The 16,683-nt window shown below is 39.9% G+C and overlaps 1 protein-coding gene and 1 pseudogene across 1 annotated transcript; both read right to left on the bottom strand.

The window, feature by feature from the left end:
- Positions 1 to 771: 771 nt before the first annotated feature.
- Positions 772 to 7,725, bottom strand: LOC103480274 (E3 ubiquitin/ISG15 ligase TRIM25-like; annotated as a pseudogene).
- Positions 7,726 to 8,564: 839 nt separating this feature from the next.
- Positions 8,565 to 16,415, bottom strand: LOC103480316 (uncharacterized). The gene is made up of 7 exons (XM_008435205.2): positions 16,171 to 16,415; positions 15,166 to 15,296; positions 12,790 to 13,908; positions 12,417 to 12,653; positions 12,109 to 12,327; positions 11,431 to 11,506; positions 8,565 to 11,258 (listed from the first exon to the last, which is right to left on the bottom strand). The coding sequence occupies exons 1-7, from the start codon at positions 16,346 to 16,348 to the stop codon at positions 10,165 to 10,167; spliced, it is 3,054 nt and encodes a 1,017-aa protein (XP_008433427.1). The 5' UTR covers positions 16,349 to 16,415; the 3' UTR covers positions 8,565 to 10,164.
- Between the last annotated feature and the right edge of the window lie 268 nt (positions 16,416 to 16,683).

Raw genomic sequence — 16,683 nt, 5'->3', positions numbered from 1 at the left:
AAACCAATCAGAGCCAGGAGGCTGGCCTTAGTGCTGTCCATCAACTTTGTGTACAGGCTACTAGCATTGCTAATGGCAGACAAACAACTTACCGTTTCAGGAAAACTTATCTGTCGTCATGGGTTTCTACGCTAACTAGCCATAGCAATCATGGCAGAATTTTGATGGAGAGAAGCTGCAGCATAAAAGAAAGCAAGTGAGAGGGTGTGAGCAGCACCTATACAAGCATGATTGAGAGGGATAAGACCCTCCTCCTGGCTCTTATTGGTTGTTTCTGACTGAGCTGCGTATTTCTCTAGTTAGCACTGGGAGAAGGTAGAGGAGCTCAGATTTTTTCACACATTATCTTTCCCATACCATTCTGCTACCATGACACAGTGATAATTTTAATAACTATGTAAATCTTTTTTTTTTTTATGAATCCTACATACCCCAACTTTAATTTTTATCAAGATTTCAATCAACACCAAGCAGACAAGTTACTTTAAAGTCTCTGGAAATTATAATAGTCACTGGACAGATGTAATAATAGCAATAATTTCTAGGAATGCACAATATGCAAGTATTAATATCAGTATCAGCTGATTTGAGTCATTTTTTAATATTGTATCAATATGTAAAACTGGGCTGATGTGAACAACTGTTTGCTTCTATCTTGTCTTACTCTGTCACTTTCACTTCAGACAGAAAATGTTAATTAGGTGAAATGTTTCTGATCGCAACCAGCACTAATACATTAGTATAAATCATGATTACATAACAAATTACAAATTTGCTAAAAAGATATTTATTTCCCCAAGATCAAATTTTACATATCCAACAGCTTGAGAAACTTGACTTTGTCCATTTCTGTTCAAAACTACAAAAGTAGAAAATCCAACGCCAGAAAATCTGTTCTGTGCATTTCTCTGATGGAGTGTGAGTTGGTTCCACCATCGACCGATGCAAAACAAAAATGATTTCACGAATACAAGGGGAGTTGCTGATTCTGATGAAGATGGATTTTGCGAGAAAAAATACAACAAATCGAGGACATGTTGGCGAATTCAAAACACATCAAACCAAGTGAAAGTACTTCCTTGTAATTTCCCTCCTCCACAGAGTTTAATTACTCTTTCCCTTTCACCTTTATCTTTGGAAACTTTCCAAGTTCTTGACAGAAATTCTGTTACACATAATTGTTTTTGCCACACCTGCAAAGCGCTACTCACAAACATTGTCAGAATCATTACTGCGGTGGTTCTATTTCTGTACCATTTCATGTCCTTGTACTATTTCAATATGGCCAGCTGTGCAAATACTCCAGTATCGTACCACTCATAGTTCAAACCAATACCAGGATGAAGAGGCTTAGTGAACGTGGTTCGGACTTCAAAGATTTTCAGCATCTGGTCAGAAACCTGATAAAAACTCAGAATTCCTGCCTGGTAATCCAGGAACACGCGATCTTTTTGGAGCAAGAGCCTGGTACTTTCATATCGACATCATTGTGTCGAAACTTTAGGGTGTCTCCTGAGCATTCTAGAGTCCAAGACTTGTCGTTTCTCCCAAACTCTGACTCGTCCGATGTTCGGTTGGCGTCTGTGTAAGCTACAGCCGCAGAGAGGGTGCGAGCGTGCCACTCCACCTCCCAGTAACTCCGCTCTGTTAAAGCCTCTTTGCAGAGAACCTGTGGGAACTTTGTGAATCTGTTTGGATGAGAAGCATATGGGATTGGTGAAGGCCTTATTTTACAGTTGTTCATCAGGTTGAGGTTAGGGTAGTTTGACGTGTCATCCAATGTAAGGGGACGCCAATCTGCCAAGCAAAGCAGAAACAGAGTCACCACAGTAATAATTCTGACAATATACCATGAAAGAAAGATATCTGTAGTTTGAGTTCTTACAACGTAAAAATTCCTCTCTGCTGTTGGGTGCAGGCGGTAGGGAGAAGTCAACGTAAGAGACTGTGAGAAGACACAGCAGTCATTTTTAAGAGCCTCTGAAAGAAAGCAAATCCTAGGATACACACAGAAACTCTACTTACCCGTAGTTGAGATCTTGGGCCATGTCTTGTTCAGCAAAATGTCTGCTTTAGCTTTCAGCTCAGTCACACAGGCAGTCACATCTGTGAAAGAACGTGGAGGACCGGCACCCGGCGCAAAGTCTTGAAATTCAGCGGAAATGGAGTTAAGCTGAAAAATATATAGAGAAAGTAGTTAATACTATCCAGGTAAAAACCAGCCTCTTGTTCTACGCTTTGCCTCGTACGGAGAGTCTGGATCCTCGGTGACTGAGAAACGAATCCTAGCTGGAGGCCTGGACTCTGTTGTCCATGCCTGTTTCTGTCTTAAATCTTACCTAATTGCTAACATGATGTATGTAATGCGCCAGTTCGACGCTATCAAGCTTACAGTAAGCAACTATCCTCTGCTTTGAATTGAAACATACTGAGTCGAATAAGATGGCTGTTAATGTTAATTCAATATTTGGAAGAGTGGCCAGCATGGACTTAAGGGCTTCCTTCACTTCATCTCTCGCCATTGTCAAGCTATAGGCAGACTACAAATCAAAAACAGCGCAGAAAACTGATGACGTTGTTGACAACTTCTCCTTCTGTTCTCTAGAAATTCTGCCAGAGAAATCCAGCACCATGGGAGAAAGCCCAGACAGAGCAGTGAGAGGAAATTAGAATCAAACAGAATTGTGTAGGGCAGAAATGGCCAGGCTATAAGTTAAAACAATTGCTCTTTTATATCCTTAGGGAGGAAATAATATTATTTGAAAAAGTCAACACTCATTGCGTGTGTTCAATGTAATCACAGAGGTATCATTTTTATTTACTGGCACTTTAAAAATAAGAAATAGAATCTAAAAGATGACATGTATCCCTTTTGATTAGCAATGAAACAAAAAATCTGGTTATTTTTGTAACCAGACCCCAATTTCTGACCAGTTTGTTCATTTTTTCACTTATATTTTTTGATGTGCGTCTTTGTTTGATACAAGTCTTTAAAGTTGGAAGGCATCCTTGCCATCACCCTAATCTTTACCTTTCAGCACATATTCTCCACCAGATTTAAGTCAAGGTTCTGGTTCTGCCGCTTCAAAACAAGTAGTTACTTGTCTTCCAGGTGTCTTTGTTGTGGAGAAAATCCTTCTTTTCTGATTTCTCACCCTTTAATTTGCACAAAATGGTTTGGTGGCATTAGAAAATATTAAAATGCTAAAGTGGCATTAGAAAGTAACAAACAAACAAACCAGGGAAGCATAAAGGAGGCCTAAATTCTTTCAAATGATTTGACATCAACGGAGCACGGCGCGATGCTGGGAGTTTGATGGTAACCCGGCTTTATTCAAGTCAGAAGGAAAAAGGATCTTCAGCAAGTGCACACAAGTCCAAACGCCGTCTATACCTGCGCCAGGTAAACAACGTCATCGCTGCTCGAAAGCCGCAGCAGTTGAGCGTCCCTCCCTCTCAGCTCGCCGAGCTCCTCCTCCAGCCGCTGCTTCAGCTCCCCGGCCTGAGCCAGGGCGCTCTTCTCCTGGGCTTCGATCAGCTGCTCCAGCTTACTGCGTCTGTTCTGCACGGAAGAGATCAGCTCGGAGAACGCCTTGCCACAGTCTGCCTTTGAGGTCTGGGCACTGCTCTGTGGGAACAAACGCAGCTCTTATTAAAGCGTGGTTACACTTATAAGAGCTAAAATGGATTCCCTTCAGGGGGATTCAATCAAACATGTGGTTCTTTCGTGTTCAAATTAAAATGACACTTAAAAGATAAAAACAGGCTTTGATGGTATTTCTCTTTTGCCAGCAAATATTTCATGAGCCCAACGTTAAGGTTTAGGTTTGCTTTAATAAATGAGTTAAAGTTGCAATTCTTTAAAACTCAAATTGGCTAGCAGGTTGGATCGACTTAGTGATTACATCAGAGTCTATAAATTGTTACGTTTCAGAAGAATTTTGAAAGTTTTTCAGCTCCCAAAATGTAACTCCAACCATGCATGATTTCTCTCTGCTGCCATCAAGTGGTGGAGGGAAGAAATTGTTACCCATAAGACTCGGATGGAGGTCTGGCACCATATCAGACAAACTAATTACTTAGTTATGTTCCAGATGAAAGTTTTCAGCAATATATCAGTGAGTCACGTCCGGGAGAGACATGCTGTTAGATCTTTGATCCTCACATTTCACAATAAAGATCAGTCTTTTGTTCCAGTTATTTAACAGTACATTCAGTTTTACTGATTATACCTATGGACATAAAATCAGAAAGTCTATTTTAATTGTTTTGGTTTTTTTTATTAGGCTATACCTTAACATTGTTCTCTGCCTGTATGATCGTCTCCAGCTCTTCTTCTCTTTGCTGTACTTTCTCTTGCACTTGCTTTCGAACTTTCTCCAGGCGTTCCTAAAAAACCAGAAGGCTCCCATTGAGTACCTTTTTAATTGGACTGTGACTCTTTAATCACATCATTTGTTTTTACCTTTGTTGTCTCCTTTAACTCCAAAATAGACACAAACATGTGACCTTTATGTTTGTCCACCGTGCACTCGGTGCAGATGAGCTGCTCGTCCGTCTGGCAGCAGAGATCCATCAACTTCCGATGCTCGGTGCACACCTTGTCCCCTACTGGCATCGTAGCTGAGATCAGTTCATGCTTCTGCAACACCGGGACAGTGTAGTGAGGCTCTACATGCTCGTCGCAGTAGGACGCCAAGCACGTCAAGCAAGACTTGGTGGCTTTGTTCCGTCCGAGACTGCAAAAGTCGCAGGCGACGTCAGGCGGGGCGGCCACGGTCAGAGACGGAGGCGGTGGTTGGGGATTTCTCATCTTCATGTTCTTCACAACCTGGAGAAGAAGGAAGGGGAGTCAGTTTGAACCAGTGAGAAAATTTGATTCTTAAGGTACCCCAAAGAGACCTACGTAAGATCTATTCAGAGCAGTGGAGTCCAAACTGTTTGTTAAAGTTAAAAGTATGTCGTAGATCCGAAACTAGAAAAACTGTGTTTTCCCAATTTTCCTGATTAAAAGAGAGAAATCCAGTTTAGATCAGATTGAGAACATAGAAAAATTATATTTTCAGCAACAAAAACACAATTTGGGTAACTGTTTGGAAAAACGTACTGTATTTACACCAATTTAATAAATTAGTTAAAAGCCTATTTTAGCATGCACAGCAAAGTCTATCTTTGAATAAGAGTCACTGGAAAGATGTGCTTCTATTCGCTATGAAAGTGAAGATAATTCAAAAAGCTTGGTTGCTAGAAGATGAATACTTTGTGTTGTACTTAACATTTTCCTTAGACAATTTGAAAATTTCTGTTATAAATTTCTGTCATAGTCTGTATAGTTCACCTGTGGTGTCATGCCATAGTACTTGTTATGAATTGTAATCAGGAATCAAAATCAACCCAGAGGCTGCAAATGGCCCTAGGAGAGAACTTTGGATATCCGTGATTTAGACGGCACCGACCCTAGAGCTGAGGCCCCCCTCACCTCAGCCAGCATGTTGTTTCTCTTCAGGACAGGCCTGGGATGGAAGGTCTCCCTGCACTGGGGGCAGCTGTATTCCTCCCTCTCACCCTGCCTGTCCCAGCAGCTCTCGATGCAGCTTCGGCAGTAACTGTGTCCGCAGTGGATGGTGACGGGCTCCTTCAGCAGATCCAGACAAACCGAGCAGCAGAACTGCTCACGGTCCAGAGTGACTCCGTACTGATTGTCCTGCAGATTTTCCTCCTTACCGGCCATCTAGTTAAAAAGATAGCAACACAAGAGGAACGGATCAGAGAGGTTTTTGAATAGATAGAGAAATAAATGAACACGTGGCGACGAGTAGAGAGGTTTCAAAGTCCAAACTGCAATAACTGCTTGGGCTGGTAAAGTGTGCTGGGCTGATGGAAGCAAAAGACTGATTACTTTTGCAAGAGTAATCAGTCTGAGATCATGTTGATCATAAACGACTTCTGGGGAGATACATAGAGCAAATAGCATAGTAGTGGGCCTTCATAAAGTTGAGACAGTAAAGTGTCCTGATTTTCTGATTCTGCATGACCAAACAGATTCTGAAATGCTTTTTCTATTTTTAATCTATAAGCAACTTGTTGATTCACAGTTCTGAAATTTAAATGCTGACAAATTGCTTGAAGGCATCCCAAACTAGACTCCTGTTTTGGTTTATATGTGCTCAAGGGAAATGTGATTTTTTTGTTCAGCATAAGTTTTTTAACAAAATTCAAATGGCATTGAAGAAAATGTGTAAGACATCGCTAGAAAACGTGGAGTCTTTAAATGATGGGAATGAAGCAAACTTCTCATTCTTTTACCGGTAGTTTATTTCCCAGGAAATTTGTGTCTCATTTGGGCAACTTTATGCAAAACAACAAAAACATCTATGGTCGATTTCACAGCCTGCTAACTTTACACAGAGCGCCACCTACGAAAAAAAATCCTGAACTATCCCTTTAAAGCTCAGGATAGGAAAGTGAATTCCCATTATTACAGTAAATTCCTTTGTTTTCTTATAGTAAAACAACAGGACCAGAAGTTTAATGTGTTTTGTGATTGAAGAGGGCGTTATGAGCTATACAATGTTTTAAAGTGCAAAAAATAAAAACTTTGACAGTATCTAGGCAATGTACATTTATTTCAAAGCAGTGACTATGTTGTGTGTTAAGTAGACTGGACATTTCCAAAAGTGTACTTCTGAGTAATACACCAATATCACTCAAACGGATAATAAAGTATATTTTAACATTTGTCCCAGCTTAATAACTGATCACACACGGCTCGATGGATCTAGTCTTAGTACTACAACTTTGATGTTAAAGCCATTCATTCAGCATCATTCTCTAGTTCTACAGTCAATCTTCAAGATGTTATGCAGAAACTTTTGTTCTAGCAGCACAATAAGGAACCGCAGTGTGCATTTGTGGACGGATTGCTCTTCGTTGAGCTTGTCAGATGCTCTTTATGCTATTTGGCCACTAGTATGAGGGGCCGTTTAGGACAAAATCTATGTTTAGTCTCTCACACACTACAAGAAACTCACGCACACTCAAAAAAACATCAGGCACACTCAAAAAAACATCACGCACACTCAAAAAATACTCAAATTACGTATACATACTACTAAAATGTCTCACGCACACACATTTTATCTTTCTCGCACACATACACTGTACTAACAACTCGCACACGCACACAAATGCTATCTTTCTCGCACACATACACACTAGTATTTTTTGAGTGTGCGTGATGTTTTTTAGAGTGTGCGTGATGTTTTTTTGAGTGTGCGTGATGTTTTTTTGAGTGTGCGTGATGTTTTTTTGGAGTGTGCGTGAGTTTCTTGTAGTGTGTGAGAGACTAAACAGATTTTGTCCTAAACGGCCCCTCATACACTAGAGTTAAGTTTCACTTTCCAGAGAAATTTCACGTTTCCATTTGTCAAAATTCACTTACACACAGACCGCACGCCAATAATCCCCAATAACAGCACTATGCACAATCATAGTTTCTTCTGGTACTTTTCCTTTTTTATAGTCGTGCATGTTTTAAAACGAAACTGTAAGTTCACTTACGTCACTCAAGCTTCTTACACAAAGTGTCTGTCGCAACACAAACAAGAAAAAGCAAAATAAAGCCGCATCTTACTGTACCTTCCTGATGTTTGAATGCTATGCTGGAAACGTCAGCAGCCACTTTTGTCACTGAATGAACCGCAGCCTCCTGCGCAGGACCGAAGAAAAATCAGTGTTGCCAACATGGGCGGGTTTCCGCCCAATGGGTGGAGATACTATTACGCATAGCAGCAGTACATTAAAATTATATTTGAACATGTTTGAATGAAAAAATAAAACAAACTGCTTGGGGCGGGTTGTTCAAATCTGGGCTGCTTTCCACATCATTTGACAGATTTTGTAAAGTGTTCAGACCAATTATGAAATAGTTATTTTGTTAAAGAAGAGTACAAAACTTTTCATAAGTTTTGTTATTGCACTTATTTTTTTTTAAATGTCCAGAATAGGTCGAACGTGACACGGTGAATGATTGTATTATCAATTATACTGTCGTCAACCCTTGATCCAAAGCTCCCGGGAGGATTAAGAAATATGAATGTGTCATTTCCATCGTAATACTTTAAAAATATTTGGAGAATGTTTTCGAAATGGTTGTGTAACTCTGGTCTAATCAGTGTAAAGAAACTTATTAAAAAATGTTTCTCGGACTTGAACTTGTAACAAACGGAAAGCTGATTAGAGTTACCCGTTTTACACCTAATTAGGGTAACATGAGTTATACATACGGTTTTTTTTTTGTTCCCCCCTCCCCAAAGCCCCTTTTGGCAAAAAATGACTTTTTGCCAAAAGGTCATTATTTTAGGAAGGCGTGATATTTATTTCCACCGACTACATTGAAGTAGAAAGCCTGCTCACGTTCAGTTTGAGTAAAATAAATATTAAATTCCCTTTTCAGAAAAACAACACCACACTTCTGAATAAGTTAAACAAGCTTAAGAAGCATTATCTGTCACAAAGAACCTTCAAGATTGATTGTAGTTAAACAGTGAAGCAGACGCATGGTATGCTTTTATTTTTAAAAACTTTATTCCAATATATTAAAAGGTATGTACCTTATGTCATTTTGTCAAAGTCAACAAACATGGAATAAATGTGCAAAACACCAAGTCAAGGACTTTTATATTATGTAAAATTAAGATCATTTTACACAACAAAACATAATATGCAAAACAGAGATTATTACACGTATTGTTCTTATATCATGTAATGCTTTTATTACTATTAGTGATAAAAGCATTACATCAATAGGGCTTTTTGTCTCTCTTAAAATACATAAATTTAGTGCTTACTCAAATTGCTGGTTCATATTTTTCAAATAGTCTTACCATAAAGTTTTGGTTGAGATACGAATGTTGTGCTTTCAATGTCATAATCTCATTGCAAATAAAAAGTAACAGCAGCTTGAATTGCTTAATAAATTAGGCAAGAGAACTCACACCAAGTGTCATTTTTAACAAAGAAATTAAATAACATGCCTATAAGTCTTCAAACAAGGTAACAGTGACAATAAACCTTGTCCGTCTTTAAAAGGATGTCCCGTTAAAACGAGTAACACTATCACCAAAAGTGCATCAACAATTAGAATGTAAAGAGTATTTAGAAAAAGTGGCTGTAGGATTTGTAGAGTACCTTAACAAGACAGGAATTTAAAAAAAAAATTAAAAATAAAATGTTGAAAAAAAACCCTAGTGCCCAAAGCTTGCCAATACAGGTTAAGAGTAACAATTCCTATGTGCAGCAGCACAAACAAATCAGGTGTTTGTGTAGAGTTTGTTCTAAAAATAATGTTGTCTCTTATCAGCACTGGTTCCACAAGATGCTATGTAGCTCATATGAAACATTCCTTTGCTGTTCTGTGTCTAACATGATCATTTCTGCAGATCTGCCAGCTACACATTGATGCTGTAATTTCCATGGTTAGAATCCACTCAAAATGTCTCAACAGGGCAAGTGATGGCACAAAAAAACCCTCAATATTTAAGATAAGTGCAAAGAATAAAAACATTCCTCAAAACGTCAAGCTTTACGATTGTCGATGATAAATGTTAGGTTGTTTTCACACCTGATAGTTCGATTGCACCATGTGTTACATTTTCAGCTGGTGCAGTTTGCTTTCACATTGCTGTGTCAAATGATCCAAACGCTTTGAAGAACCTGTCCCCCCCCTTCCTGTGGTGGGTGGCACTGCACCAAGAGTCACTGAAGGAAATGGCACAAAAACCTTAGAAGAAAACCAGTGCACCTACATTCTTCACAAGATGTGAACCAAAATGGAACGACATCAGATTTTAGTGGTTGTAGGATTTCTCTCTTGTGTCTGGTAGGAGACCATGAGCCATTTCTCCTTGTACTTGCCCATTTGTTTTTGCTCTATTGACCCAAAATGCCCTGCGTTATAATTTGCTTCCTGCTTTTGGAGCCATCTCTGGTCCAATTCAAACCGCACCAGAGTTCACTTTAACCAAACCAAGACCTAGGTTTTAGGCAGACCAGTTTTTTTGGTCCTAAGTTCAATTGTGGATTCTCACCTCCCCAAACTTACCAGACTTTCTAGACAAATAAACTACAGTCAGTCACTAAACAATAGCTGGTGTCAACACACCCTTAATTTGGTGGAAGCATCCTAAATGTACTTCTTCCCTTCATAACAGCGTCAAAACTCTTCTCAATTGCCTCCATCGGACTTTTCGCTTCCTTAGATGCTTCCTGACCCAGAGCACAACCTCGTACTCCTCCTGCGGCAGCTGCGGTTACAGTGGCGATGCCTGCCACCACTCCGGCGGCCACGACTGCCACCTCACTTCCTGCTACAGCCGCTGCAGGTGCCATCGTTGTTAAGGTTTTCACACGCTTCATCACTTCGGTGGGATTTTTCACAACTTTCATTACAACTTCCAATAGCGCTGCCACTCCGAAAAATGCCCCCATCAAAACACCGGTGGCAGTACCCGCTAACTGGATTAGAAATTCATTAGACACAGAAGTTTTAGCCCGCTTCCTGACCTCCTGTGGGGGTAAATACTCCTCCCTCTCTCTAATCTGCTTTTCTTCCTTCTGGATCCTTTCTTCTACGTGCTGCAGAACCTCATTGGTGTAGTAGGATCCGTTTTTTTCTACCATCATCTTGTCTACTGTCTGAAGGAACGCCTCCAACTGGACCTGGTTGTTCCTGTAATCATCTTGCCCTTCTCCGTTCCAGTGTTTATTATCAAAGACATGGCACCGACCTCCGCACTTCTTCACCAGATTACTCAGATTCTTATTCTTACTGACAAACTCTTCGATTTTCATCCCTTCTTGGAGCTGCTCGCCATGAGTGAACACGATTACAGCGTATTTCAGAGCATCCTCTGAGAAATGATCGCATATTTTTGTGATAACCTGTTGCTCATGCTTTGTGAATTTGTCAACTCTAAGTAAAATGAGGAAGACGTGTGGTCCAGGTGCGCACTCTGTGAGGCAACGCATTATCTCCGGCTTCAGCTCCTCTTCCGACCTGTCTGTGTCGAAGAAACCAGGCGTGTCAATCAAAGTGAGGCGTCTGCCATTGACGGCTCTGGTCTCTGACTGACATTTATTAGTTCCAGAGTTAGGAGAATGGTATGAAGCAAAAACTTCCTCCCCCAGGATGGTGTTAGCTAGGTGGCTTTTCCCAGCTCCAGTTTTCCCCAGTAGAACGATCCTTGTTGGACTGGAGTCTGGAAAGATTCAGATTGAAGAAATTAATGTGGAATTAAATTTTGGAAATTTTAGTGCAGTTAAGTTTTCCGTTTTTTTCTAAGAAATTATTTTGGCATATTTTCACAGAAGGAAGGACACAATAGCACAATTTCATTTCAATTTTACAGGTTTCCTATTGTCTATACTGACCCTGATCTCGATTGCTCTCCAGATCGTTTTCAGTACATCTGTTGAACTTTTTATCTTCTTGGACACATTTGAAGACCTGTAGAGGTAATATTTGAAGTTTAATACAAGTCTAAGGATTCACCACTTCAATACAGATATATAATAAATTGTCGAAACTAATTTGGTCAGTTGCATTTAAACACACCCAAATTACATCCTATTTTTATTACAAAGGTTGCAAAAACTGTTGCCCCTCCTTTTGTAGAAAAAGAAAAACAAACTTTTGTTCTTCCAAGGCTGTCTACAATGTGCATTTATGGGATTTTTTTTTTTTTTTACTATTTATACACCAATTTGTTAGATCAGACACTGATGTTGGACAGGAAGGTGAGCGTTATTTCAGATATGCTGTGCGAATAAACCATAAAAATCTACAAATAGGCAGGATTTTCATGAATAATTTGGAGTTATGTTCCACATAAAAATCTGTGAATAGGTGAATTCACAAATACTGAACTGCGGATAGATGTTGTTCCACTGTGGTTAGGACTCAAAGAATGTGGCTGACAAGAAATATAAAATTGCTAAAAATATTACTCTATATAGCTCTATATTGGACTCTATATGTCCAATTTTAAAAGTTAAAAAACCCTTTTGTTGTAAATCACTCAAGACAAAAATATTTTTATTGTACTTTACCTCTACAGCCTTTTCATCTGAAAGAACAAGGAGAACTTGAAGTGGTGCGCTGGTGGTTCTCTCCTGTTCAAATTTAGAGATCTCCTCCAGTAAAACCCTGGCTACTACAGTGATTGGGAAACACAGAGCAATGCCAGCCCCAAGTGCAGGTATTGCTACAGATCCAAACCCTTTGCTCTCACAGGAAGTCAGAATTTGGTTGATGCCCAGTCGGAGAACCTGCAAAAATTAGTATTAGAAACAAGCTGAACATTATTTTTAACTGATCCAGAGAGATTAATTGTAGTAAAAATGCTCAGTTGTCTCACCTGAACCGCGGTTCCATTGTCTTCTCCATTCCACTGAACAAGGTTGAGGAAGAACACGGCACCAAAAGGAACTCCAGTCAGATTTTCCTCTAGTATGAAGTCACCAGGCCCCATTTCACCTTCTGACTTCCCTATAATCGTTTTAGTCACACGAGGACCAATTGCTTTACTGAGAATGTTTCCAACACGAGTAGATAGAGGATCGTTGAAGACCATTGGAGATACCACTGCATCTGTCTAAAAACAGTTCAAAACCAAAGGTTATCAACTTGCTTATGTTGACAGGTAAAATAGCAGCGTATTAACAATGCTATAACACTGCAATAATCAATCCACTTTAGAGAAAATAAACTTAAAATTAAGGAATTCTCACCTGCTGGCTTTCAATGGTCCCCTGAACAATCTCAACCTGGACGAGACCTTTGGGAGCTCCAGCTGTGGCTCCTCTGGCAACTATTTGTCCATCAGAATCAAACTCCTTTCCAAGTGAATCTTCGCTTCCTGTATGGTAGGCAGCACTTTGCCCCAGAAGATGCTTGTCACATGATTCTTGCATGGCCCTCACCACCTCTCCTTTGTCATCTATCAGGCAAATTGTCTTAAGACTCTTTTCACCCTGACTACAGAATTCCTTGACAGCACACACAATGGCGTCAGAGCAAACTGTGACAGGAATGCCAAACACTCCTGAGCCGATACACGGCATGGCGATGGACTTAAATTTCATCAATTCTGCCAAACTCAGAGCACGCCGAACAGTTCTTTCCAGTAACACCCTCTCCTTACCAGCTGCTTTTCCAGCCACAGGTCCAACAGCATGCAGCAGTCTTTTGCAAGGTAAATTACCCCCAATGGTCACTACAACTTCACCAGTAGGGATTTGTCCTTTATGTTTCCTTAAAGAGTCGATCTCAAACTGCACATCAGGACCCCCAGCCTGACTCAGGGCAGCAGCGATGCCTTCGCAATGATTCAGATCCTCATTGGAAGAGTTCACCAGGGCATCAGCCCCAAACGTGGTGATGTCTCCCTGATACACCATCAGCTGAAGGTCATCAGTAAGGTTGTAAGTGGCTACTGCAGTTTTTTCAGCCAACTGCAAAGCTCCCAAACTCTCACTTAAAAATGGCTTATCCTCTATATCTAACATCTCTGATTTCACCAGAGTACCTGCCACAACTGCTGTCCTCGCTCTGCTGACTTCATCTTTGTACTGTTGTGCTGCAACCTCATGCAGATCTTTATGAGAGGGGTCTGGAGAACCACAACACTGTTGGTCCTCCTCTCCTTCACCCACAGCGTCAGTTTGAGATAATCTTCTCACTAACATCTCTTCCTCCTTTTGGTATTGCTCAGCAGAGTAAAAACCAGAGGTGAGCAGTTTCTCAGCATCAGGGGGATCAGACAGCGCAGGAAGATTTTGTTCTTCTGGTAGTTCTTCAACTTCTTTACCACTCAGTGGGGCAGTCAGCTCAGGAATGGACTGCTGGTTCTGGTAAAAGCACAACAATAACAGATTTTACAAACATTTATAAAGGTAACATGTTAAAATCTTAGCTGGTTCCTCATTTTCTGAATTTGCTTTCAATGAGAGAGAGAGAGAAAATATTTAAAACTAAAACAGGTATAATATTCTATGTATGTATGTATCTATGAGGTATTTTCTTTGTTAACAGCTTCCTTTTACCTTCTTTCCATTTCACTTTTCTATCGACATTCTGCAGAAGACAGTAAAAATACAGCAAACCACTAATACAGGCTTTTACAGCATTACTCAACAGGTTGGTAATTATTAACAATCAATCAATCAAGTTTATTTGTATAGTGCATTTCAGCAACAAGGCAATTCAAAGTGCTTTACATCATGACAACACAAAAACATCATTTTATCAAATCATTGATACACATCAAATATGTTGGTGAATGTTCCATCTATTGTGGTTCACAAGCAACATGTAGGGTTTAGTCTTGACTTAAAGGAACTCAGTGTTTCCACTTTTTTGCAGTTTTCTGGAAGTTTGTTCCATATTTGTGGTGCGTAGAAGCTGAATGCTGCTTCTCCATGTTTGGTTCTGGTTCTGGGGATGCAGAGCAGAACCAGAACCAAACATGGAGAAGCAGCATTCAGCTTCTATGCACCATATGCACTGATGATTTCAGAACTGCGGTGATGTACCCCGTCTTCCTGGTTTTAGTGAGAATGTGAGCAGCAGCGTTTTGGATCAGCAGCAGGTGTTTGATTTTTGTTTTTAGGCAGACCTGTGTAGACACAGCAATCAGTCTGACTAGAAATAAATAAACGTTTATTAGTTTAGGATTCTTCTACAGTAAATGTCAAAGATCACTTTTTTAGATCACCTTTTTCAGGTTGTCATGATCACATATTAGCTTAGTATTTGTTTTGAATTTAAATCAAATTTTGCCTACTTTTATTTCTTTAGGCATTGTACCTTGATGTTTTTCTGCTAAATGAACTTCTTCCTGAATGGCACTAAAGAAGCCAGCCTGTCTTGCTTTCAGCTTAGGTTTCACTTTAGTAATGCAAAATACTATGCTACATGAGCAAATAAAAGTCCTCATAAAGCATATAGACAGTCTGTATCTTTCGAAATCGCTGTTATTTTTCAACACCTTCTGAAAGAAAGACATGAAGAATTGAGACGTGGATCAGACATTTAGCAGATCAGACATCCCTGCAGGCCCTGTTGCCTGTTTGTTTTAGAAACCCAGAAGGAAATGTTGTGCTGACCTCTGCTGGCGCTGCAGCGGTGGCGTCATGTGACGAGCTGGGAGGTGACAGGCTGCCCCTGACACTGAACACCAGACGACCGTCAGTGAGCTCAACCACATGCTTAGATCTCCTCAACACTTCCTGTTGATCTACAGCACAATGCATAACAGAGGTTAGCATATGAATATATATGCATATATACATAATACAATATATGTGAATTTGGCTTTTATTGTCAATCTTGGACCAGCTCAAACATCTGTTCAAATAATCAAGATAGTTTTATGGAAATAACCATCCAATGAGAAAAGGGCACCAGGGCTGAGTTTCATGTGAAAATCTGGAGACCAAGATTGTAACCAGACTCCACCTCTAGCAACAGCTCATCTTTATTTATGCAAACAATGAGCTGTTAACATCTGTGTGGCAGATTTTACAGCCTGCTACCTTTACCCAGAGCTCCACCTATACAAATTCCTGAACTATCTGAGGCTGACGATTGGGAAGCGAAACTGAGATAACTTATGTGTTTGAATTATACTGACAGTGATTCCCCAGCTTTATTACATTATATCACCTGACAACACTAATAAAGACCAACAAATGAATTTACCAAGCTTCATAACAGCATAACTGCGTTTTTTATGATCTTTCACAGCGCATTGCTCTTTCCACTGTCAGTTTTTCAGCTGCTCTCGTTTGGCAGCCTGACTTAAGTTTCACTTTCCAGAGAAATTTCCCGTTTCCATTTGTCAATATTGATGTGCATACAGGCTATCGGCTATAACATCATAATTATTAATAACACCATTAATAATAAAAACAATAATAAAATAATAAAATAATAATAATAATAATAATAATAATAATAATAATAATAATAATAAATAATAATAGTTTAAATACTTTTATGGACGTGCGTGTTTTGAAGGAGAGTTTAAATATGCAGGTCACTCAGACTTCTTAAAGTAAAGTGTCTATGTCACAACACAAACAGCAAAACAAAGTCTTATGTTTCTGTACCTTTCTGATGTTTGAACGCTATGCTGTAGACATTATCAGCCTCTCTCGTTAATGGACCGCAGTCTCCTCCGCCGGACCGCCTGTGAACACGGAAGTGGCTCTCAGTTTTCTTTCTGTTCTTTTCCTCAAGAAGCTTCTGGCACTCGAAATAAACGGGGTATTTGTAACTGTCCCCCATAGTTCTCGCTTCACGCCCGAACGTCAGACATAACAGTATGCACTTCTTTGAGACACGACGAGGCGTTTTCAATATACTTCAGAGCTGCGCCCCCTAGTGGCAACAATGAAGACAACTGAGGCAGGGAGGCGTCACAGCTGTCACGTCAATCCACTTTTTTTCTTTTTTTCTAAGCCTTAATCCAAAAGTCAAATAATATTTGGTTATTTCCACCATAGCACTTTCATAATATATTGTATTGTTATCTTAACGGTTCAGTAAAAGCTCTGGATCCAAGTGAAAGTTAAAGAGTTGTTCCTAAAAGTTGGGGTTAAAACCCTGTGAGGTTATGGATG

The sequence above is a fragment of the Poecilia reticulata genome, linkage group LG18 (genome assembly GCF_000633615.1).
Source record: "Poecilia reticulata strain Guanapo linkage group LG18, Guppy_female_1.0+MT, whole genome shotgun sequence".
Lineage (NCBI taxonomy): Eukaryota > Metazoa > Chordata > Actinopteri > Cyprinodontiformes > Poeciliidae > Poecilia > Poecilia reticulata.
The sequence above is the reverse complement of the archived record's forward strand: the minus strand, read 5'-3'. Positions and strand labels throughout refer to the sequence as shown.

Excerpts from the sequence above, each read along its gene's own strand:
- LOC103480316 (XM_008435205.2), bottom strand. The coding sequence starts at position 16,348 with ATGGGGGACAGTTACAAATACCCCGTTTATTTCGAGTGCCAGAAGCTT. Across the intron at positions 13,909-15,165 it reads CCGCTGCAGCGCCAGCAGAG|AACCAGCAGTCCATTCCTGA; the intron begins GTCAGCACAACA and ends TGCTTTTACCAG. Across the intron at positions 12,654-12,789 it reads GGACCATTGAAAGCCAGCAG|ACAGATGCAGTGGTATCTCC; the intron begins GTGAGAATTCCT and ends AACTGTTTTTAG.